This window comes from Chinchilla lanigera, unplaced genomic scaffold (assembly GCF_000276665.1).
Source record: "Chinchilla lanigera isolate Chin_1 unplaced genomic scaffold, ChiLan1.0 scaffold00094, whole genome shotgun sequence".
In the NCBI taxonomy this organism is placed as follows: domain Eukaryota; kingdom Metazoa; phylum Chordata; class Mammalia; order Rodentia; family Chinchillidae; genus Chinchilla; species Chinchilla lanigera.
The window spans coordinates 6,047,701-6,071,671 of NW_004955495.1; the positions used below are offsets into that span (position 1 = coordinate 6,047,701).

The following is a 23,971-nucleotide window of genomic DNA, read 5'->3' on the forward strand; positions in this document are numbered from 1 at the left end:
AGTTCCTTCCCAGTCAGCCGGCAGCCGGAGTTCCCCCTGAAATGGTGTTGCTCTGGTCCCCGCCAACAGCCAGGCAAACTCGGGGCGCGGGGGGGGGGGTCCCTGTGGTAGAAGGTCACTGCTCCCTGAGCAAGGGATGCAGGCGGTTGCGGCCAGTCCTCCAACGCTAGGAGAAACAGGATGGCTTCAAAATGTGTTGGGGGTGTGCAATGGGCCCCGGTGGAGCCAGCATCAGGGAACTGCTCTATAACCACGGCAGCTTATAGAGCAGGGGTGTCGCCCAAGACAGTCAGTATCCTAGGCCCAAGCCAACAGGCCAGGGACGGTGCTCCGCAAGGGGCCAGAAGGCAGGACTCTGCCTGATGCCAGGATCCCGCCTACCCCATGAACCTCCGGCAGCCTACAATTGGCCCACCGAGACAGCGCCACCAGGGAGCTGCCAAGCTTCCGCGTCCTGGGCTCAGTGTGCCTTACTGCGCAAGCGCACGCGAAGCGGCGCGGACACGCACCGCACCCGATGCGCGCAGCCGCACTCAGCACAATTTTAAGCTCCGCCCCCAGCGCGCGCAGGGGGCGTGTCAGGAGGCGGGATCTGCGTGGGGGCGGGGGTCGCGAGGAGGAGGCAGGGACTATAAAAGTGGCGGTAGCGGCAGCGCGCCCGGCTCCTCTCAGCGGCGGTGGCCCAGGCGGGGGAGTCCGCGGTGGCGGCGGTGGCGGCGCTGTTCTCCGCGCGGTCCGCGGAGCGGGGTCCGGGTTGTGCGACGTCGGGGGGCGGCGGCGGCACTGAAGCCCCGGCCCGACCCCGACCCCGGCCCCGGTGAGCTCCCCCTCCCACCAGGGGCCCCCGACTCGGGCGCGGGGAACGGGCCCCGCGGAGCCCTCGCCGCCGCCGCCCCTCACCACCCTCCCTTTGTCTGCTCCGCCCGCAGGGTCCCCTTCTCGGCCGCCCCCCGCCCACGGGCTGCCCCCTGGGCCCTGCGTCCCTTCCCCCGCTGGCGGGGCCCGGACAGAAGATGGTGCAGAAGAAAACAGCCGAACTTCAGGGCTTCCACCGATCATTCAAGGTGAGGGCCCTGTCGGTTTGGGGGCGCTGCAGGCTGGACCGCCGGAGTGGCCGCTGGGGGGTCAGAGCCCGTCCCAGAGGCTCCAGCGGGGGGCGGGTCCCCCCTCCCCCGCTGCTCCCGGGGCTGCCCCAGCCCGGAGTGCGCTGGAGAGTGCGGAGGGGGGGCGTTAGCAGGCCGCGGCCCCGTCTCTGGCTGGGGCCGCGAGGGTCTGTCTTCCAGGAACCCCAGTCTCTGTCTTGTGGCTGTGTCCCCTGCAAGCCCCAACCCGCTGTACGGTTGGGGTGGGTGGGGGACAGAGGCCGCGGTCCTGTCCCCCAGCGCCGCGTGTGGTCCCTCCTCCGGGAATCGCGGGGTGGCTGGCGCCCCCTGCTAGCCTCAGCTGTTGGTGCCCAGCTCCGGAGGAGTCAGGCCCGTCCCCACCTCTGTCTGGCCCGTGGAGACCTTGGTTCAGGAACCCTCGGCTTGGTAGGCGGCCGTGTGAAATGGGGGAGTGGAGAGGATGCCCCTCCCAGGCACCCCAGGCCCAAGTGCTATTTCCTGTCGGAGCGGGAAGTTTTCTGCAGCGATCTGGTGGCGGCTGCGGCCACAGAGGCGGCGCAGCGGCTGGCGGCAGCTGAGTCCTGGTCTCAGATGAGCGAATCTGGGGGTGGCTAGGAGGCCAGGTGCTGGGCAGAGGCCCCCGTGGGGCCTGGCCCAGGGGACGCAGTGATGTCAGCCTGCCCGCCCCACTCCGCAGGCTGGGTTATGTAATGGCTTGGCTTCCCTGGGCTTCCTTGGGCAGGGACCTGTTGCCCGGTGGAGGAGGCAAGACTTGAGATTGTGTGTGTGTGTGTGTGTGTGTGTGTGTGTCCGCGCGCGCGCGCGCGCGCGCGCCTGTGTGGTGTACACACGGGCTCGAACCACTGTGGGAGGAGCATGGACAGTCTGGGAAGAATTCCCAGGCCTGTCCAGCCAGTGTTCCTGGCCAGCTGCCCCACCCCTGTCCCACATGCCTGTCATCCCTGTTTTCCCCTAGGGTGGCAGAGGCCTTGGCCTGCAGTGTCTGGGCTGGGTGTGAAAAGGCTGGATTTGAGATGTCACCGATGGTGGTCTTTCTCCCTCCTGGTGGTCAGTGCATGGGCCAGAGAGGTGGCAGCTGAACAAACCCGAGCTTTCTGCATGATTCCAGCTGCCTCCTGCCAAGGCCTGCTGACTCTGGGCAGCAGCGCGAGTTGCAGCTAGCCGGGCCAGGCTGCGCTGGGCTGGGCTGGGCTAGGCTGGGCTGGGCTGGGCTGGGCTGGGCTGGGCTGGGGCGCCCACACAGCTTGGGACTGTGGTGGGCATGTGTACAGCAGGGCTGGATGGCCCACCTCAGACCTGGGACTGCAAGAATCCCTAGAGGAGGAGACCCTACAGGTGGCTGGGGCTGTTTGCTCAGGGGATCTCCACCCTTTACCCCAGCTGCTGCTCCCTTGGGTTGGGGCCACCTCTCCTGGAACCCCTGTACCCCAGGTCTGCAGCACAGCAGGTCCATCTGCTAGACTGCTTGGCTTTGTTTTATTTTTTTGTGGTGCTGGGGATAGAACCTAGAGCTTGGTGTGTGCTAGTGTGAGCACTTGACCCCGAGCCCTGCCTTTGTTTTTCTAGTAGTAAGGATTGAACCCAGGGCCTTTGCACTGAGCTACATCCCCAGCCCCTTTTTTTTTTTTTTTTCTTTTTTTTTTTTGAGACAGGGCCTTGCTGTCTTGAACTCACCATGTAGTCCAGGCTGGACTTCCTCTGATCCTCCTCCTTCAGCCTGTCAAGTGCTGGGACCAAAGCATATGCCACCACGCCTGGCCCTGTTCTTAATTTTGAGGCAGGGTCTCCTTAGGTTGCCCAGGCTGGGCTCTAACTCACAATTCTCCTGCCCTAGCCTCCCAGAGTGCTGCGGTTACTGGTGTGCGCCACTACCCCTAGTTTTTCTTCTGTTTGAGATGCAAAAATGAAGGCTCCTCTGCAGCACTGGGGTTCCCCTGCACATGGGGTACCCTACCTAGCACCCCAGCCCCCACGGGTCTGTCCTTCATTGTGGTGACTCTGCCTCAGCCATCTGTCTCAGCTTTTCTGTGGGGACCATGACCGGATAAGGCCAGAGGCTCAGCCTGTGTTCTGAGAGCTGGGGGCATCTGTCCTATCTGAGCATGAAAGTCAGGCCCAGAGGTAGGGCCCAGGCTGAGCCAGGCAGCTGGTGCCAGAGCTGCCCTTTGACCTCGACCTTCACTTCCACCCCTCCTCCTACTTGCCCCGTGTGGCGGCTGTTCTGACCGGGAGCCTTATCATTGTGCACCTGCCTGTCCCCCCGATCAGGGCTGGCTGGGGTGCCCTTCTTCTGCACTGGCCTCCTAGCAACTATCTGCCAGGCAGGGTGGGTAGGGTGGTGCCACCTCCCTCTGTACTGCAAGCCTTGCTGGCCTTGGTCTGCAGGCACCTGGCTGCCCCTTCTGAGTGGGGCCCTTTGGGGACTCCCTGGGGACTCCCAGGGTGGCTTCTCTGCTGGACGACTGATCCTGTCATCCCTGCCTGTAGAGGGGCAGAGACTTGGCCGAGGTCCTCTGTCGTCAGTACTGGTGTCATTTGCCCCTTACCACATCTCCAGCCCCCCAGAACCCAAGTCTGCTGCCTGACTCAGGATGAGGGGAGCGAAGTGAGACCTGCCCGGGTCTGTTTTTCGGCTGGGAAAGCCCTGCCTCTCATGCAGGAGACCTTGGGTCAGGACTGGGTCTTTTCTCAAAAACAGATTTATTCCAACACTCTTCTGTTTGGGAACCAGGGAAGGTTTCTCTGACCTGCAGTGTCCTTGTGCCTCGTCAGGTTCTTAAACGCTCAGCCCCATCCTGGGCTGTGTCATTTGACTCTTTTTTTTTTTGGTTTTTCTCTGGTACCAGGAACCGAACTCACGACCTTGCACTTGCCAGGCAGGCGCTTTGCCGCTGAGCTAAATCCCCAGCCCCCTGTGTCATTTGACTCTTATCCAAGCTCCAGGCCTGACTTGGAGTCCTGGGTACCACAGACCCCTCCCCTCAACTGAGTGCTGGAACCTAGAGGGTTCCCTCCATGTGTGTCAGGCTGACCCAGGATGGGTCAGGGCTGGGCACACTTGTGCCACAGGTGCCAGGAATGACCCAGTTGGACCCTGGTCACCACACTAATAGGGCCGTGCTGTGTTTGCCAAACCAATGTCCTTGGCGGGACTGGTGATTCCTCAGAGGATGAGGAGGAGTGGGGTAGAGACACCTCCAGCCCACTGCCTCCAGAATCTCAGGACATCACTGGGTTCGTGGACTCCCCACCCCCAATGCAGGAGCAGCAGTAGGCAAGAGAGGGGAAAGGGCGGACAGCTGAAGGGGAGAACTGATGATGCCCCACTTAGCACAGGGCATCTGAGGCCTGGAAGGCTAAGGACCTTGCCCAGAGCTGCTCAGCTGCCCTGAGAGGGCCCAGGAGGGTGTGGCACAGCAGGCTGGGAGCCCAGTTGTGCTCTTGCTGTCCTGCTGCCAGTGGCCTCTTATGCCTACAGCTGGCCCCTGAGATGAGCCCTGAGGTCAGCTGACAGTGGACACCTCCCCATTCTGCGGACAAGCAGACTGAGGACCAGACATGTTTGGGCCCTTCCGTGACTCAGGCCTAGGCTGGAGGTAGAAGTCAGGCAAAGACCTCTCTGCCTCTGTGTGACCATTTGGGGCCAGATTGTTATCTGGGGTGGGTGTCCTGAGCCTTACAGGGTGCTGAGCAGTGTCCCTAGCCTCCACCCACCCTGTGCCAGCAGCACCCCCAGTTTTGACAACTACAAATATCCCTAGACATGCCCTAGTGTTTCTGGGGAGGCTAGATTATTACATCTTAGGCACTCCAGTACCCGATGATCACCTGCCCTGCTGGGGTCCTAGGACACCACCCACAGTGACTTCCACACTGAGTGGGGTGGGAGGGAGAGCTTAGTCCCAGAAGCTGGGTCGCCAGTCACACTGCCTGCCCCAGCGAGAGTCTGTTCTGCTGTCCGGTATGTGCAGGAAGCATGCTTGATTTTTTTTTTTCCCCATGCTGGACACTGCCAGGGCACTTGGCTTTGGTGCCACTGGGCTTGAGCCTGCTGTCCTCTTTGGTCCTCTGCAGGGGCAGAATCCTTTCGAGCTGGCCTTCTCTCTAGACCCAGGCCACCACGGGGACTCTGACTTCAGCCCACCGTGCGAGGCCCGCCCTGGTGAGGGTCCCGGGGAGAGCCGGGGAAGGTTGGGGCTCACGGGGAGGGGAGGTGGCCCGGCGGTGCCTCACCCTCCTGAGCCGCGTTGTGCGCTGTGCAGACATGCCTGCCAGCCAACCCATAGACATCCCTGACGCCAAGAAGAGAGGCAAGAAGAAGAAGCGGTGCCGCGCTACTGACAGCTTCTCGGGCAGGTTTGAAGGTGCGTGGGGTGGCATCAGGGGCAGTGGGGAGGTGGGGTAATGGTGCCAGTCACGGCCCTCACCGCTCCCGTGTTCCCCAGATGTGTACCAGCTGCAGGAGGATGTGCTCGGGGAGGGGGCCCATGCCCGAGTGCAGACCTGTGTCAACCTCATCACCAACCAGGAGTATGCGGTCAAGGTGAGCCCTGCCCTTGCTGGAGCTGCCAGGGCCCCTGGCACTCGCCTGCCGGTAGAGGTGGTGGCACTGGAGCTTGCAGACCATAGCCGGGAAAAACCAGTGTCTAAAAATGGCCCTGGGACCTGGTGACTAAGGCCACCCCTGGGAATCCAGGTCAGCCCTACTGAGCCCCCACAGCCACTGGAAGGTCTGGCAGCCAAGGACCTGATAGCAGGGCAGCTGCCGAGAGCTGAGGGCTTGGGGCAGAGGCCAGCCCTCTACCTCTGAGCTTCTCCAAAGAGGACATGTGCTGGGAGGATTGGTCACAAGCACCCGAAGGCAATGGCATCACACCTGGGGCCCAGAGCGGGGGCTGTGCATTTGGAGGAGCCCCATGCAGGTCCGTGGAACTTCCTGTGCATCCCCTCCCCACACTTGTGACCTCTGAGCACTGGGTGTGTCCACACACCCTGAAACCCAAACCCTAGCATGGCCTCATGACCTCACCGGGCCAGCTGGCCGGCCCTGTGTTCTGAGAAACTGTCCAGGCTCCCTGCATGACCCCGCGTCCGGCTCCTGGCTGGGCGGGGTGGAAGAAGGGCCGGCTGCCCGGGAAGGAGGCCAGGTGCTCCCGGGCGAGCAGGGCCCAGGTGGACGGCCAGAAGGTGCTGCATGTGAGGGTGACGGGAGCAGTGGCCGTCCTGTTTGCATAGGGAGCCTCATGTGGCGAAGGGGAAGAAAGGCCCCAGGCTGGGTGCAGTGGCTGCAGCGCTGGTCCTAGGGCAGGGTGAGAGCATGGCAAGTGGCCTGAGCTATCTCCCCTTAGTGGCCCCGGGGGTAGTTTTGCTTCCTGTCCTTGTTTAACAGGTCAGGAAACTGAAGCGCAGAGGGTAGGTAGCCCGAGTCACCCTGTGTGGCCTATGGTGGCTCCTGACTGCCTCCCGACTGTCTCCCATCACCTTTCTGTGACTCAGCATGGTCCATACTGGAATCTGGGGCCCACTGGGGCTTCCTGGTGGAGGTGGTAGCCATGGGAGAAGGAAGTACCCTGGGTGCAGGACACAGGAATTCGTGGGGGCTCAGGCTGCACAGGGGAGTTTGAGGAACAGTGGGACCTCTAAGCCTGGGGTTCCAGACGCCTATGTCTGGAAGGAGCTGGTGGTTGGGTAGGACTTGAAGCAGTGACTTCACACAAGGCTATTCCCTTGCTGGAGGGACTGTGCCCTTCTTGAAGCAGGGTCATAGCCCGCTTCCAGAGGCACAGGATAATCACCCCTGGGCTTAGTGCTCAGCAGCTACGCAGCTGACTGTTGTCTCATGAGGCCCCTTGCTGGGACAGGTGTGCTTGTCACTAGACACATAGGTGGCAGGGCACACCATACACCTGCGCACTACAACAATGGTTAGCAGGCACCCTGGGCACGGATTGTCACCCAGTAGGGACCCCAAGTGTCCAGCTGGGGGAATAGGAGCCAGGGTGCCGGGAGAGCTGATAGGCTCCTCTGACCTCTCCAGGGGCCTGCGTAGAGCTGGTGCTCAGGTCCTGGGAGGTTGGGCCAGGGCTGGCATGAAACAGACCTGGGCTCGTGGGCAGGGGAGGGGGAGCCACCCAGGCTGGCGTGGAGCCAGAGAGGCAGACTCGGTGTTGCAGCCACAGGACACGTGGGAACTGGCTGGGCTGGCAGCCAGATGCCAGGAGGCCTGTCTAGTTCTCTGGGTCATGTGGGAGCCAGCTGCACTCCCAGAGCAGCTGAAGGCTGTGGCTGGGGGTGCCTGTCCCAGGGTCCCCACACCAGTAAGCAGCTCTGGAGGCCTGTCCAGAAGGGTGGAGGGCTGCCCCAACCTGTCCTCCTGCCTCTCCCTTCTCAGAAAGCTGCCAGTGGGGAATGCATTGCCTCACCCCCCAACCTGTGCTAACACCATGCTTCTGGCTTCCAGAAAATTCTGGGCCCCACAGTACAGCTCTGCTTCCCAAAGCTGATGCACCTTAGCTTGGTGGTGGGATTTCAGGAGAGATCCAGGGCAGGTTTGAATGGGGGCGCGAGTGGCCCTCAGGCCATGGGTGGCACGTGTTCCCCTGCCTGTTTCAGATCATCGAGAAGCAGCCAGGACACATCCGCAGCCGGGTGTTCCGGGAGGTGGAGATGCTGTACCAGTGCCAGGGACACAGGTGAGGTGGCCTGCCTTCACCACAGGCCCCAAGGCATCTTTTCCTGGAAGGATGCCACTCATCTAGCGGGGCGTACCAGGCCCTTGGGTGGGTGGTGTGGGTGGCCCAGTAGCAGGCAGCCGGGGGCAGTCAGGGGGCCAGGTCCCGTTTCCCAGCTTCCTTCTGGCCAGGTGGGCACTGGGAGGGTGGCTCAGGAAGCCTCAGCTCCTCTCTTGTCCCCACCTCTCCCTCAGGAACGTTCTAGAGTTGATCGAGTTCTTCGAGGAGGAGGACCGCTTCTACCTGGTGTTTGAGAAGATGCGGGGTGGTAGGTGGGGGAGGCTTCTGGTTGGCGGGTAGAGGTGCTGTTTTGCACAGGCTAGGGGCTCAGGGCCCCCAGGAGGGAACTCTGGAAAAGGCCTGTGGCACCAGTTTCCTGTCCACACCTTAGCTCAGGGTCAAGGACTTCCGGCCCAGGAAAGCCGGTGGGGGGCATACCTGCTGAGGTGCAGGGGGTGCTGGACAGTGGGCCCGGGGCCTTGGAGATGACCTGTGTTCTCCTTGGTCATGGCCTCTCCCCAGGCTCCATCCTGAGCCACATCCACAAGCGGCGACACTTCAACGAGCTGGAGGCCAGTGTGGTGGTGCAGGACGTGGCCAGCGCCTTGGACTTCCTGCACAACAAAGGTGGGCCTGGGGCCAGCAGGGTTCCCATGGGTCCCTGCCAGGGCTAGCCCCACCCATTGGAACCCCATGTGGCTTCCCCCCAGGCATCGCCCACAGAGACCTAAAGCCCGAGAACATCCTCTGTGAACACCCCAACCAGGTGAGGACGACCCCCACCCAGCTTGGGCATGTGGCCCCCAGAGTGTCCTCCCTGTTGGCCATGCCAGACCCCTGTTACAGCCCCCTGTCCACCTCCCAGGTCTCCCCCGTGAAGATCTGCGACTTCGACCTGGGCAGCGGCATCAAACTGAACGGGGACTGCTCCCCCATCTCCACCCCGGAGCTGCTCACTCCGGTGAGGACCTGCGGGGGCGTGGGCGGGGGGCGGGGGGCGGGGCAGAGGCGTTCACAGGCCTGGGCTTATGTAGCCTCTCCAGCCCGACCCGCCAACCTAGAGCTTCCGCTTAGCAACAGCTGTTGATTGGCTGGGCGGGGAGCGGAGGGGGTGGGGCGGGCTCCCGGCAGCAGCTGCTGGTTGGCCGGGGAAGCAGGGTGGGCGGTACCGCAGGCTGTTAGGGTGGGCAAGGTGAGTTCTGGGCATGCTAATTGGGTGGGGCGGGCTCAGCGGCGGTTTATTGAGTGGCCTGGCATTGGGATGTGCGGGTGTGATCCCGCGGGCAGTGGGACGGGCTTGCGTGACCCGCGGTCCTGGTGGTCCCCGAAGCTGCATTTTCCCTCGCATCCCGTGGGGAGTCCTAGGCTAACGGTGCGCTCCTGGCCCTCAGTGCGGTTCGGCCGAGTACATGGCCCCCGAGGTGGTGGAGGCCTTCAGCGAGGAGGCTAGCATCTATGACAAGCGCTGCGATCTGTGGAGCTTGGGCGTTATCCTCTACATCTTGCTCAGCGGCTACCCGCCCTTCGTGGGCCACTGCGGCAGCGACTGTGGCTGGGACCGTGGCGAGGCCTGCCCTGCCTGTCAGGTGACCCCAGGCCCGGGCTTGCGTGCCCCCTCCCCTCGGGGGCCGTCTGCACACCCCAAAGCCAATCATTGACAGGCCTCTGGCCGTGCCAGGCCTCCTTCCTGGGTTCCCAAGCCCACGAAAAACAGCATGACTTCTATCTCCTGGAGCCACCCTGCAAAGCTGCTTTTATAAGTCTAACAGCACTTGGGAAGAGCCATAAAGCCCCCTCTAGAGCTGGGGGTGGTAGCACAGTATCCTGGGAGGCTGAGGCAGGATCACATGTTCAGGCTCAGCCAGGCTACTTCCTGACTTAGTGAGATCTTGTCTCAAAAAATAAAAAAGAGCTGGGGATATAGCTCAGTGGGAAGGACCTGGGTTCAATCCCCAGTACTGAAAGAGTAAAAAGCTGTCCCCAGTGTCTGTCCTCCCCGCTTTGCTCTGCAGAGCCCAGCCCCGCCAGCTGGCCTCAGGACCCGGGCCGTCTCCAGCCCTCTGTCCGCCCTGCAGCCTGGGGACGGCCTCGCCCCCCTGCCATCTGCAGCATCCCGACCTGCCCACAGGGGTGCGGGGCCGGCGGCCCTGGCCTTGGGGGCTGCTGCTGACCCCTGCTCCTCCCGCCCCCAGAACATGCTGTTCGAGAGCATCCAGGAGGGCAAGTATGAGTTCCCCGACAAGGACTGGGCCCACATCTCCCTCGCCGCCAAAGACCTCATCTCCAAGCTGCTCGTCCGCGACGCCAAGCAGCGACTGAGTGCTGCCCAAGTCCTGCAGCACCCCTGGGTGCAGGGGGTGAGCCTGGGGCCAGAGACCTGGGCCAAGGGGTGCAGGCAGAATCCCCAGCGCCCCCGACGCTGAGGCTGGGGCCTCGTGGGAGGATCTGTTCTGAGGGTCTGGCCCTAGCAGGAGTTAGGCAGGTGGCAGGTGGCAGTGAGCCTTGGCAGAACAGGGCCTGGTCGGGGCAGCCTGCGGCCCGCCACCCTCAGCCAGTGCCCACCCTGACCCCTCTGCTAGCTCGGCCTCCGCTCGGGGAGGGGCTAGGCTTCCCCAAGGCCAGGCCTCGTGAGAGCCCAGCTGTCACCCCAGGGAGCCAGGCCACCAGGCACACTCCACTAACGCCATTGGGCCTCTCGGGGTTCCACCACGAGGGCTGCCCAGACATTTGCGAGTTGCGGAGAGGAGGGCTGGGAGCCAACAGGAGCGTTTATTGGGAGCCTCTGTGCCCCCCACCCCGCCAGTGCTGCTGGGTTTCTGCACCCTTTGCCACCCTGCTGGGCCTGGACTGGCACCCCAGTTTCCCTGGACTGGTCCACAGGGACCTCGGGGGCTGGGTGGGAGCATGGTACTGTGGGTAACCAGCTACATTCTTGGTCCTGCAGGGTGAACTTGGGGCCTCCCTTGAGCAGATCCCTGTTAGTCTTTGGGGACACAAGAGCCAGCAAGGGATCTGGGGGTGGGCTGGGCCGGGTCCGGTGCTTCTGGCCCTGACTTTTGTCCTTTTACAGTGTGCCCCGGAGAACACCCTGCCCACACCCATGGTTCTGCAGAGGTGAGGCCTGCGCCGGCTTGGGGTCCATGGTAGGGCATTGTGTTCAGGTGTTCTTTAAAATACCAGAAGACGGTGGGGTGCAGGGTACACACCTGTAATCCCAGCACTCTTGGAGGCTGAGGAAGGAGGATCACAAGTTCAAGCCCAGATTGGGAAACTTAGTGAGATCCTGTATCAAAAACTAATACAAGGGCTGGGAGTATAGTTCAGTAGAAGGGCCCTGGGTTCCATCCCCAATACTGGAAGGAAAAGACCAAAAGAGTGTCTGTAAGTGAGAGGAGGTGGAGGCTGGGGATAGAGCTCAGTGGCATAAGCACCTGCCTGGCAAGCGCGAGTCGTGAGTTCAGTCCCCAGTACCACAAAAGAAACAAACAAAAAAGTGAGAAGGGGTATTTCAGGGCTCGGCTGTCCTTGTCCCAGGTGGCCTGATAGAGCTGCCTTGTGGGGTCTTAGTCCCCCCAGGGTGGAGGACAGATTCTGGGGTCACCAGAGGGGAGCAATGAAGAATGTATCCGTCCATTACATTGGTAACATCCCCTGCCCTGTGCCCTAGGAACAGCTGTGCCAAAGACCTCACGTCCTTCGCAGCTGAGGCCATCGCCATGAACCGGCAGCTGGCCCAGCGCGAGGAGGATGCAGCCGAGGAGGCGGCCGCAGAGCAGGGCCCGCCCGTCGTCATCCGCGCTACCTCACGCTGCCTGCAGCTGTCCCCGCCCTCCGAGTCCAAGCTGGCCCAGCGGAGGCAGAGGGCCAGTCTGTCTGCCGCCCCCGTGGTCCTGGTGGGAGACCACGCGTGACCCCCTCCCCCGGCTGTCCATGTACATAGGTCGCCCTTGCCCCATCAGATCTGAAAGATTTTTAAGCTATGGCCAGCAGGGACCAGGGCCGCCCTCCCCTCTGACCGCTTCCCCAGGCTGAGCTCAGCTGAGGGTGGATTTTTATAGAAGGTTTTTGCTGTTCGGTTTTTTTCCTCTTTTCCCCCAAGCCCGCTCCCATCTTTTGTTTTTATGTGTTTTGTTTTGTTTTGTTCCTTTTAACAATGTTCAAAGCAAGTGCCCGGGGAGGAGAGCGGAGGCCGCATGGCCGGGAGTCCCCTCCGCTGCCCCGTGATGTTCACCTGTACTGTGAAGGTCTCCCCGCCGCCCAGTCATCTGCGCCCCTGCCACCTCCCATGTCGCCCACCTCCAGCCACTTAGCTGTCTTCCAGCACCAGGGGGGCGCACAGGGGCCCCAACCCCGCTTCCCAGCCCTCGATATTTTCAGGAACGGCCCCCTCTGCGGTCTGTTGGCTTGGGTAGGGCAGGGGGCACCCTGTCCCCAAAGGCAGGGTGGATGGCCACCCACCCCCATTCCTGCCCCCCAGCCCTGAGCTCCCACCTGCCCCGTCCCCGAGAGTTGACAATCGGGGTTCTTCCCAGGCCTATCTGAGCAGGCCCCTGCCAGCTGGACTTGGCCTTTGACCTTGACCTTATACTACAGCTGACGGGGGTCACACCCCTTCCCCCACTCCCCCAGGATTGAAGCTGGAGCCTGGCATCTGCCATGCGCCTCTGCCCCCAGCTGGCCCCAGGCAGGTGCCCATCTGCCAACATGGGGTCCCAAAGTGTCCCCACCCCATTGGGCACCCGAGTGCCCCTTCTCAGGGCTCAGTCTGGCCACAGCCACGTTCTGCCCCATACTGCCCCTGGGTCTGGCCTTTGGAAGCTCTTCTGGCCCCATCCCTGGAGCTGGAGCTGGACCCAGGGGTCCCCTGAAAACTCCCCACCGTGCTCCCCCCAGGGTGGCGATTGGGCTGCACCCTCTTTCAGGAAAGCAGCTATAGCTGCCTCGGCTTCCTGTGGGGCGCCCAGAAATGGTCAGGGAGGGTCCCCTGGGTGCTCCCCACATTAACCCCCAGCTCCAGCCAGGCACCTGGTCAGCTTGCCCGGGGGCAGAGGAGCCCGGGCCGCTCCTGTCCTTGGCCGGCTGTGAACTACTATGCAATACGAGTTCCCATTTTCTATGTGCACGCGTGGCCCTGCAGGTCGGGGGCGCCTGGGCCCCAATACGCCCTGCCCGGCCTGGCCCAGGGTCTCCTCAGGTGTCTGGGCCAAGGCAGGGCCGCTTCCTTGGCCTCCAAATCCGTGGTCGGGATTGTTTGTTGTGTTTAGTTTTTTTAAAAAAGAACAAAAACAAAATATCATCTGACTTGCTTCTCTGTTCTTGAGGAATACTTGAATGTCGTGGGGCCTTATGGGTAGGTGGCTCAGACACTGCCCAGCCCCCCTTCACCTTCCCCCCAAGTCTCCTACAGTTGTCAGTCTGGTGGTCGGCAGGGGTGATGCCCCCTCTCCAGGCTCCGCCCACCTGTTTCTGTGGACCGGCCTTTCCAAAGACCCGGGGGCCAGAGGCACTGCCCGGCCCCCTCCTGTCTCGTGTCCATCTGTGGTCCCGCCTACCTGGGGTCTCAGCCTTCTTAAGTAAAAGAACAAATGGACCTCTGCCCACCGCGGGTGTCGTGACCACTGGATTCCAAATGCAGGGCAATGAGCAGCTTTCGATTTTTGTGGTTTTTTTCCCCCAAGAGGTGGAACTGTCACTTCCTGTCATGTCCCTCTCCCCCCCCACCCCACCCCGTCACCTCCACGCTGTGACAGAGGACTTGTCAGAACCGTTACTGTGAATGAATGAGTGGATGACCCTGCTGCAGCAGCGCTGGCTGGGGAAGGGGACAGCCACTGAGAATGCTGACGTGTTTAAGAAGACACATACTTTGAAAATCTTTTAAAAAGTGGGACGAGGACATCCAAGCACTTTAAACAGCACTGTACCAGGTGAACAGACAGCGCAGAGGTTTTCCTTTACTCCGACTGTCAATGCCGGAATTTTGTATTCTGTTTTGTAAGGATTTAATAAAAGTCAAAAACCTGGCTTTCTGTCACTGATGCCTTGCTCAGCACTGCCCATGGCAGACCAGGCTTGAGTCTCAGCGACGGTGTGCAGTGTGAATTGGATCTGGACGTTCCAGGGCAGGTTTTCTTGTCCCGTTGTCTGGGACAGCCGAGAAGCAAGAGCAAAAGCTGGATTTTTTTTTTTTTTTTTTTTTTTTGCATGGCTAGGGATTAAACCCAGGGCTTTCTGCATGCTGGGCAAGTGCTCTACCACTGAGCTACATCCCCAGCCCCTTAAGTTAGGTTCTTAACTGGGTGTGGTGGCACACACTTGTCATCCTGTTATTCTGGGAGGCTGAGGCAGGAGGATCCATCATCCCACTATTCTGGGAGGCTGAAGCAGGCATATCTATCCCATCCCAGCTTGGGCAACTTAATGACTCAGGGAAAGAGACCTGTCTCAAGAAATAGAAAAAGGGCTGGGTGTGGTGGTGCACGCCTGTAATCCCAGCACTCGGGAGGCTGAGGCAGGAGGATTGTTGCAAGTTTGAGACCGTCCTGGACTACAAAGTGAGCTCAAGGCCAGCCTGAACTGCATAGCGAGGCCCTGTCTCAAAAAAAAAAAAAAAACGAAAAAGGAAAAGTGCTGAGGATGTGGTTCCGTGTGAAGGTCTTTGATTTAATCCCAAGTATGGGGGGTGGGCGTCCTCCTGTCTCCCCTTGCCCAGGGTGGGCTCAGCTATTGATGTCAACAGCATAGTGACGCATGGCTCCTGTGTGGTTTGGGCTTCCTCCCAACATGGAAGTTTGGAACCTCCTTTGGGACTCAGTGGGGGTCAGCTCTGTGCAGGAGACACCCCCAGGCCCTAGGGGATGGAGCAGCACACGGTGACCTTATGGAAAGAGGTAGACACTGTTGTCACCAGTGGATAATGGATCTAATCAGTGCTGCACTTTCACATTTTTCCTGTAGTGCCTGCTCGCTCTCCTCTCCTCAGCCATAATTAAGCTCTTGCTGTATGCTGTATGGAGGCCTCTGAGCAGAGGCAGGGTTGGGGGAGGACGACAGGAGGTGAGCTGGACAGCCAAGAGGTGGTGGCCTCGGAGCCTGGGGACAAATTTGGATCAAGGAAGGCATCCTGGAGGCTGGCGCTGAAGAGACAATGGAGTTCAGTGGTTAAGGACAGCAACTTAGCTGAAGGACCAGACCCCTGCATGCCTCCGTTTGGGAACCCACCCAGACTGGATTCTGAGAGCCACCCGGTGAAGTTTCCAGCCCGGCCAGGCCACACAGGAACAGAAGGGATGATGCAACCGATCCGGGGAGTGGAGGGGCACGGCAAGAGCCTGGAACCTTGGGGGCGTGGCTTTGTGGAGAGGCGTGGGCGGGGCGTGGGCGGGGCTTGGAACCGGGGTAGCTTGGGCCTGATGCTGGAGGGCTGGGCCTGCGGACTGGTGCGGCGGGGCGACCTGTTCAAATGGGTGTGGCTCGGAATGTGTTGCTTAGAAAAGAGATGGGTGTGTCCTAATCCTGGACCCGCAGGTTTTGTTGCTGTTTGGTTTTTTGGGGGGTGGGGGTACCGGGAATCGACCTTAGGAGCTCGCGCTTTCGAAGCAGGTGCTGTGCCGCTGAGCTATATCCTCGGCCCTTCACACTAAACTAAATCTCCAGCCCTTTTTTAAAAAATTTGAAAAAAAATGAAATTAAATTAAAATTTAAAAATTTGAGACAAGGGCTAGGGATTCAGCTCAGCGGCGCAGCGCCTGCCTGGCAAGCGCAAGGTCATGAGTTCGATTCCCGGTACCGGAAAAAAAAAAAAAATTGAGACACTGTCTCGCTAAGCAACTAAGTTGCCCGAGCAGGGCTTGAATCTGTGGTCCTCTTGGCTCAGCCTCCCAGAGTCCTGGGACGCCGGGAGCGTGCCTCTGCGGCCGGAGTAGTCTCCTGTTAGCCGCATACACTGGCGCATTCTGCCACCTTTTCACAGGGCTGTCCAGCTCGCGGGCCCGCCCCGACGTGATTTGGATGTGGCAAGCTCCAGCGAGCTCGCGGGCGCCTCTTTCCCGGCTGCGCACCGGGCCACCCCCGGGCAGCTCCGGGCATGTGGCCTGAGGAAGTCTTCTGGTTCCTCCCGTTCCAAGGTTTTCCTCCCATTCCACAAGAAGACAGACGTGGAGGAGGGCGGGCTCGGCCGGCTGAGAGGAAACCACAAAAATAAAATCTAGAGCAATGGCTCCGAGGACAAGCTGTCCCTGGCAGGCGGCAGGGGGCAGGGAGCGGTCAGCGGCGCAGCCTGGCAGGGGAGGCAGAGGCTGGACATGTGGCGCTCCACCACGGTTCCTTGCACATACACACACGGCACACACACGGCACACGCACACACACCTAGGCTAGGACGGGAAAGGAACAGGGAAACCAGGAATGGCAGGAGGGCGAGGGCTGGCCGGAGCCCAGCTGATTTCCTAATCCCTTCCATCCTTCCTTGGCTCAGCATCTGTTGAGAAAACACTGAGATCAGGAACCAGGCAAAAAAAAAAAAACAGCTGTCACAGCTGGGAACGGTGGCACATACCTATAATCCTGGCTCTGTGGGAGGCTGATGCAGGAGGATCCCAAATTTGAGTCCAACCTAGGCAATTTAGCAACTTTACTAGACCCTGCCTCAAAAATAAAAGAATAAAAAGGGAGGAGGGGCTGAGGATGTAGCTCCAGCAAGAAGGTGCTGGGTTCCATCCCTAGGACCAAAAAAAAAAAAAGAAAAAAGGAAAGGGTGATTTGTGGCTGAGGGCGTGGGTGGGCACTGGCCTTGTGTGCCTGGGAGCTCCTGGATTCCACCGGCAGCACCAGGGAAGAGAGGTGCTTGTGGTGTGAATTTCCCCAGCCAGCATTAAAGCGGCTGCGGCACAAAGCCTGTGAGGGTTTGGTATACAATAAGTGCTTGATAAGTGCGCCAAGGATGATTCGTCAGCTGCAGGGGTGGGGAGGAGGCCAGAGAGACCAGCTGCTCCCTCCCCCTCACCAGGCTGAGCCCTCCCCGAGGACCACCCTGCTTCAGCCTCCTCTTTAGTCTCCTGTCCCCAGGGCTGTGGTGGTTGGTGCAGGGCTCACCCTGAAGGTGGGGAAACGCCTAAGGTGAACCGTGCAGGAATCAGGTCAGACAGGAAGTAGGACTTTCCGCATTGGCCAGGGCCAGGATGGAGAACTCGGGCGGACCGGGAGGGCCGGATTCCACGGACGGGGTGCGCAAGAGAGTTTGGGGTCTGCCCCACCCGCCTGGCGCACAGCTAGGATTTGGCCGGATGAGTGGAGCTCGGCAGCTGTTCGGAGTCCACGTGGAGTGGCCATTCCCGTGTGGCGAGGCGCTGCCCCCTGGCTCCCCTCCCCAGGCAGCGCGTCTTCCGACTACCAAATGGAGCTTTCTTCTTCCTTTGCAGGCCTGGCAACAGAACCCAGGGCCTCATCATGCCAGACAACTACTCACCACTGAGCTACAGCCTAGCCCTTTGGACTTTTTCATTTTGAGATGTGGTCTCATTAAGTCACCAAGTTGTCCAGGCTGGCCTTGAACTTGAGATCTTCCTGCCTCAGCCTCCTGAGTGGCTGGAGTTGTAGGCCCACTGGTGACGAGATAGACCTTTTACTCCTTTAGCTGTGGGGGTTTGGATTTTGAGAGCAGCCTCAGGAGGGTGCTGCAGGGCTCTGCTACACCTGCTCCCAGCTGCCTCTGTCATGCAGACTCAGTTTCCCCATGTAGACTGTGAGGGGAACAGCTTCCTATGTCCCCTGCCTTAGTTTCCCTTTTGTGAATTGCAAAAACCTGGACACCATGATGGGCGCTTGTCCACCCAGCGCCCTGACTCAGCACCCGTGGAGGTCTGGGGATCTCAGGGTGTCTGCGCCTCAGCCCCTTAGGGAGAATCAGTGAACAGAGAAAGGGACTCTAAAACCACAAGGCTTGAGACAGGCACAAAACCACTTTGACCGCATCTGTGGGATATGGCCATTCCCAATAGTTATTTTGTTGCTAGGGGCAGAATACAGGGCTTTGTTCACGTTAAGCATTTGTTCTGACCACCAAGCAACATCCCCAGTGGCCCCCATTTTACAGAAATGAGGCCTCTGTTTGTCCTGGCCCTGAAGTGATCCATAAACTTCTTATGTAATCCAAGTCCCAGCTTTAAGAACTACTTATCTCAGCCAGGTGTGGTGGCATAGGCCTGTGATCCCAGCATTCTGTGAGGCTGAGGCAGGCAGATTCCAAATTATAGCCCATCGTGGGCAGCTTAGGAAGACCCTGTCTCAAAATAAAGAAGAAAAAGGGATACATAGGGAGTTTCTTTCTCTTTCTCTGTTTGAGACAGAATCTCACTAATGCACTTAGGGTGGCCTTCAAATTGCAAGGATTGGGGATGTAGCTCAGTGCAAAGGTCCTGGGTTTCTCTTCTTGACCAAAGCCTGCAGAATTTTCCAGAAGATTCTGGAATCTTCCAAACTATTCCTACATGTTAAAAAATTTCTACTCCCAAGCTGGAAATGGTGGCACATGCCTGTAATTCTAGCCCTCAGGAGGCTGAGGCAGGAGGATCATTGTGAGTTCAAGACCAGCCTGGGCTACAAAGTGAGCTCAAGGCCAGTCTGAACTTCATAGTGAGACCCTGACTCAAAAAGACAAAAAAAAAAAAAAATTCTACTCCTAGAGTACAACAGTCAGCCTCAAAGGTCGGAGAGGATTAGGTTGGCTGGTCCATTTACAGAGCAAAATTTGCTCAATTAAATTTTTAAAAGAGAATAAATGAGTTAAACAAACTCATCCTCCTGGGAATCTCACAGGTTCTATTCAACAAGTTAGGGTCTTGCAATTCTAGTTCTTCCCCTTGCTGTATTTTTTTTGCAAGAGGGGGCAGGTTTTTCACTACCAGAACCTGAGTGAATGATTTGGGGGAAGGTGATGTATGAGGACTCTGAGAAAATCCAGCGGGACGATGATGCTTTATGTGGGTGATTCTGCTCCAGGGCCCCTGGGCCGTGTTGGGGAGCCTGTCACCAGTGAAGGAGCTCCTGGCCTGGAGTGGGTGGAGGCTCGGGACGCAGCTCAGTGCCCTGCATTTCCTGGGACACCTGCCTGGTAGAAGAACCAGGCACCAGTCCTAACGGAGGGGCCCTGTCATAGGGCAGGGCAGACCCATGAAACACAGGAAGTTATTTTTCTTTCTGTTTTTCCTTCTTTTCTTCCTGGCCCTCCCACTCTCGCTCTCTGTCTGGTTTTGGTTTTGTTTTTTTTGAGACAGGGTCTTGCTATGTAGTTCAAGCTGCCCTTGAACTCACTAGGTAGTCCAGGTTAGCCTTGAACTTGTAGCCATCCTCCTGCCTCAGCCTCCTGAGTGCGGGGGTTACAGGTGTGTGCCGCCATACCCATTTTCTGTCTCTTTTGGACATTGGGAATTGAACCCAGAGCACTGAACTACATTTCAGTCCCATTTATTTATTTACTTATTTGTTTATTTATTTATACCAGAAATTGAACTCAGGACTTTGCACTTGCCAGGCGGGCTCTCGTGCCACTGAACTATATCCCTGGCTAGTCCTTATTATTACTTTTAAAAATTCTGAGGGCCAGGCATGGTGACGTTTTCCTGTATTTTCAACACTTAGGAAGCTGAAGCAGGAGGAGTGCATTGAGTTCAAGGCAGCCTGGGATACATAGGGAGTTTCTTTCTCGTTCTCTGTTTGAGACAGAATCTCACTAATGCACTTAGGGTGGCCTTGAAATTGCAATCCTCCTGCCTCAGCCTCCAGAATGCTGGGGTTTCAGGTATGTGCCAAAAGTCCTATAGGAGGTGCAGGATACTCCATCCCGCCTGAGCTCTGGAGGTGTCTGGTGGCTGTGTTTAGAGGTACCATGATCATCTTGGACCAGACCGGCCATTATCATCTGCCAGGAGCACCACACATGCAGGGACACGCACTCCTGACCCTACACACTGGAGGCACCACAGCCGGGATGAAGGATTCCCCCAAGGACTGCAGACTCCTAGTCCGTCTCAGCCTCACGCACCTCCCTTCTTCTCCACTGCCAGCCACGCCTTATACATGATTTAACAGGGCCTGGGCTGTGAATGATGGTGGAAACTCTCTTTTCCTCATGAGGGAATATCCAGGCTGTGCCGAGGCAAATGTCACAGTCTGAGTGAGTACCACAGGATAAATGAACTAAACCGGGCATGGAGGCACACGCCTGTCATCCAGCACTAGGGAGGCTGAGGTAGGGGGAGTGTCACGAGTTCAAGGCCAGCCTAGTCTGCATAGCCAGACCCTGTCTCAAAAAAACAAAGTAATAATAATAATAATAATAGCTTCTTTTTTTTTTTTTTATTATCTGAGACAGGATCTTGCTAAGTAGTTCAGACTGGCCTTGAATTCCTTGTGATCCTCTTGCCTCAGCCTCCTGAGTGCTGGGATGACAGGTGTGGATCTCCAATCCTGACCTGATTTTTATTTTTCATGTATAGGAAAGAAGCAAGGAGCTGCAGGAATGGTGGGATCAGGTTGATAGAGGTGAGGGAGGAGAAAAAGGCCTCCTGTGAGAAAGTGAATGATTTATCGCCAAGGTAAGTAGGCCCTGAGCAGAGAAGTGCGGGCTGTGATGGTGTCCTGACCGGCTCTGGCTGTGGTCCTGACTCCTTGTCTCTGAGAAGCGGAGAGTAGAAGATTTATGATACCTGAATTCTTTTTAGAGGTTCAGCTTTCAGGCAGATAAAAGTTTCTTCAGCTCAAAATAAGACTTTTTTTTTTTTTTTTGTCTTTTTGAGGCAGGGTCTTGCTATGTTCAGGCTGGACTTGAGCTCACTTTGTAGCCCAGGCTGGTCTCTAACTTTCAATGATCCTCCTGCCTCAGCCTGGGATTACAGGTGTGCACCACCACACCTGACTCTCAAAATCAGTTTTATGGCAAGATAGCATATTTTGAAGTGTATAACCTGATCTCCTTCCACTGGCTCCTCCTAATTTTTTTTTTTTGAGACAGTGTCTCATCTCTCAATTTGTAATTCAAACTGGTCTTGAATTCACTATGTAGCCCAGACTGGCCTTGAACTCAGAGCAATCCTCCTCCCTGAGCCTCCCAAGTGCTGGGATTACAGGCATGCACCACCATACCTGGCTTTTTTTGTTTTTTTAAAACAGGGTCTTGCTATGTAGTGCAAACTGGCCTTGAACTCAAGTATGCACTTCTTTTTTTTTTTTTTTTTTTTTTGTACTGGGAATCAAACTCAGGACCTTGTGCTTTCCAGGCAGGCACTTGCGCCGCTGAGCTATATCCCCAGCCAAATTATGTACTTCGGGCTGGCATTGGACTTGTGGTGATCTTCCTGCCTCAGCCTCCTGAGCACTGAGATTACAGGCATGAGCCACACATCGGGCTCCCCTAAATTTATTGATGACTCTCTCATTTTTTTCCTTCAATGTTAGGCATATCTGGTGTGAATGATATTCCTAGGTGACAGCCCTAGGGTGCCTGAGTCAGAGGCGGGGGAGGCGGGAGAAGGCGGAAATGGAAATGACGTCCCAATCTTTGGGCCAGGGATGATTTGGTACAAATTGAAAAATCTGTAGGAATGAATTGCAACTCCATGGAGCAGCTTGGTAACGCGCGCCCTCTAGAGGCCACTGCTGCGCACACAGGGATGGGTCAGTTCGTACAGGAGCCCTCGGGAAGAGCCTGAAAAAGACCCTTTAAAAAATCTACAGGCAGGGCGTGATGGCGCACGCCTGTCATCCCCTTGGGAGGATGAGTAGCACTTGGGAGGCTGAGGCAGGAGGATCAAAGAGAGTTCAAGGCCAGCCTGGGCTACATAGCGAGACCCTGTCACAAACAAACAAACCAGAAAATAAAAGTCACTAAGTGGGTTGGGGGATGTGGCTCTGCGGTGAGTCCTTGCCTAGGATGTGTGAGGCCCTGGGCTCCATCCCCAGCACCAAAAGGAAAAAAATAAAAATAAAAAACCACTAACTTTCACCTGGAAATCTATTGCACATGTCTATTTTTTTCTGTCTTTCTTAAATAATCACCCTAAAAAATAAAAAAAGCAAATAGTTATTCAGAAAAAAGGATAAAAGTGAAGGGAAACAGGAACATTTGGTGAGGACATAAATCAGGTTAAGTTACTTAAAATATCTTTTAAACAACACAAAATACACATCCCAGCAGAAGATGGAAGAAGAAAAAAAAAAACCCTTTTTACCAATCCCACTGATCAAATCTTTTCAAAAAGCAGTAGGCCACGTAGCTACGGGCTACATTTTCTTCTTTGAAAGTAAAATCATCACTGGTCCATACATATGTTCAGCATAGATTTGCCGAGCTGTGCAACTGAAATCTCTGGTTTCCAGAACATCCTGTCCTCTCTGTACTGGGTGGAATAACGGTCCCCACAAATGTCAGTATCTGAATCCCCAAACCTATGAATGTTCCTTCAAATAGCAAAATTGACTTTTTTTTTTTTTTTTTTGTCTTTTCTTCCGGTACCAGGAATTGAACTCACGACCTTGAGCTTGCCAGGCAAGCACTTTGCCGCTGAGCTAAATCTCCAGCCCAAAATTGACTTTTTATTTGTTTGTTTTTTGTCTTTTTGAGACAGGGTCTCCCTATGTAGCCCAGGCTGGCCTTAAACTTGCAGTGATCCTCCTGCATCAGCCTCCTAAAAAACAAAACAAAACAGGAAACTCATACATATATCCAGAGAGCTCCTTCCCCTCCCGTTCCCAGTGAATTCCTGGCTCCCCGCCTGCTCCAGCACAGCTCTGTCTGGCCCTGGTGTATTCTCTGCTAGCAGGTCACAGAAACTCCTCGTCAGGCAATCTTTATATAAATACCCACGCAGCACCAGGCGTTATAATACTACTATTATAAGGGGTGCAAGAACCAAGACACCAATGGGAGGTGCTTCAAGGTAGCCACCAGGACAGGCCTTCTGAGTGACGCCTTTGGCCGCATGTAACAGAAAGCCTGACTCAGCTTGATTGGCACAGTTAGGACATCTATGAGCTCCTAGAACCGGAAGCCTGGAGCGCAGCTTGCAGGCAGGGAATGATCAAGGCGGAGCAGGGGTGACCGTCACACTCACCTTCCACCATGGGGTGTTTGGGGGTTATGCGCCCTGTCCTCCCCCTCCCGTCTGTAATCTCAGGATGGGTGGCCATCTTATTCCTGGACCCGTCAGTTAGGGAGCTGCTCACAGTCACTCTGAGAGCTGCTATATCTTATTTTCCAACTTGGAGTTATTTTTGACTCTGTAGATATTGCCAGTATGATCTGGATGTATTTTATTTTGCAGTACTGGGCATTGAACCCAGGGTCTTTGCACTGAGCTCCCCAGCCTTTTTTATTTTTTATTTTGAAACACCCACTAAATTGCTCAGGCAGGGCTGGAACTTGAGATCCTCCTGCTTCAGCCTCCCAGAGTGCTAGCTTTCATGTGGCCATCTGTTGACTCTTGAATAATGCACAGACAGCTCTCCACTCTCCAGGTTTTCAGCAGCGACTTCACACAGCCTGTTTCCCCGCTCTGTGCCGGCAGGTCAAGTAGGTCTGGGGCTGAGGCAATGGACTGGGATTTAGTCTGGGGTCCAGGAAGTGGGATCTAGAATCTGAAGATCCAAGTCTGAATATCTGGCGTTCAGAAACCGGGGTCTGTGGCCCAGCATTTAGGATCCCTAGTCTGGGATCTGGGCTTGAAGTCCCAGGTGCGGGATTCAGGGGGGCTGGAGACTGGGGCGAGGGTTTAGTACCTGATTCTGGGGTCCCAGTCTGACGTCTGGCGTTCAGAATCTAGGGTCTGGTTCAGAACCTCATGTCCAATCTCTAGCTATCGTGCAGCATCTGCGATCTGGGGTTCTGGGCCCTGGGCTGATCTCGGGGCCTGACAGCTTGAGTCAGGATCGGCGTCGCGGCCTCGGGGTTCAGCATCCAGAGTCAGGGGTGGGGTCTTGGGCTGGGCTCAGAGCCACCGCCTTCCTCGGCCCCGCCCCGTCCCTCTAGTGCCTCCCCTTCCCTCATCCGCCCCGCAAATTCCCTGCAGCTCTCCCTCTGGCTTTCCCCTTCCTCCTTCCTCGTCTCCCTCTCTAGCCCCTCCA

General features: G+C 57.4%; 1 protein-coding gene across 2 annotated transcripts; it reads left to right on the plus strand.

The window, feature by feature from the left end:
* The first annotated feature begins 645 nt into the window (after positions 1 to 645).
* Positions 646 to 13,879, plus strand: Mknk2 (MAP kinase interacting serine/threonine kinase 2). Of its 2 annotated transcripts, none has more exons than XM_005405932.2 (14): positions 646 to 817; positions 930 to 1,064; positions 5,199 to 5,286; positions 5,387 to 5,488; positions 5,570 to 5,667; positions 7,737 to 7,816; positions 8,050 to 8,123; positions 8,378 to 8,482; positions 8,566 to 8,621; positions 8,721 to 8,816; positions 9,247 to 9,441; positions 10,048 to 10,212; positions 10,926 to 10,969; positions 11,523 to 13,879. In XM_005405932.2, exons 2-14 carry the CDS (start codon positions 1,014 to 1,016, stop codon positions 11,764 to 11,766), a joined length of 1,398 nt encoding a protein of 465 aa, XP_005405989.1. In that variant the 5' UTR covers positions 646 to 817; positions 930 to 1,013; the 3' UTR covers positions 11,767 to 13,879. The 2 variants fall into 2 exon arrangements, with proteins under 2 accessions (XP_005405989.1, XP_005405991.1); XM_005405934.2 differs by having other exon boundaries at positions 11,529 to 13,879.
* Positions 13,880 to 23,971: the final 10,092 nt, after the last annotated feature.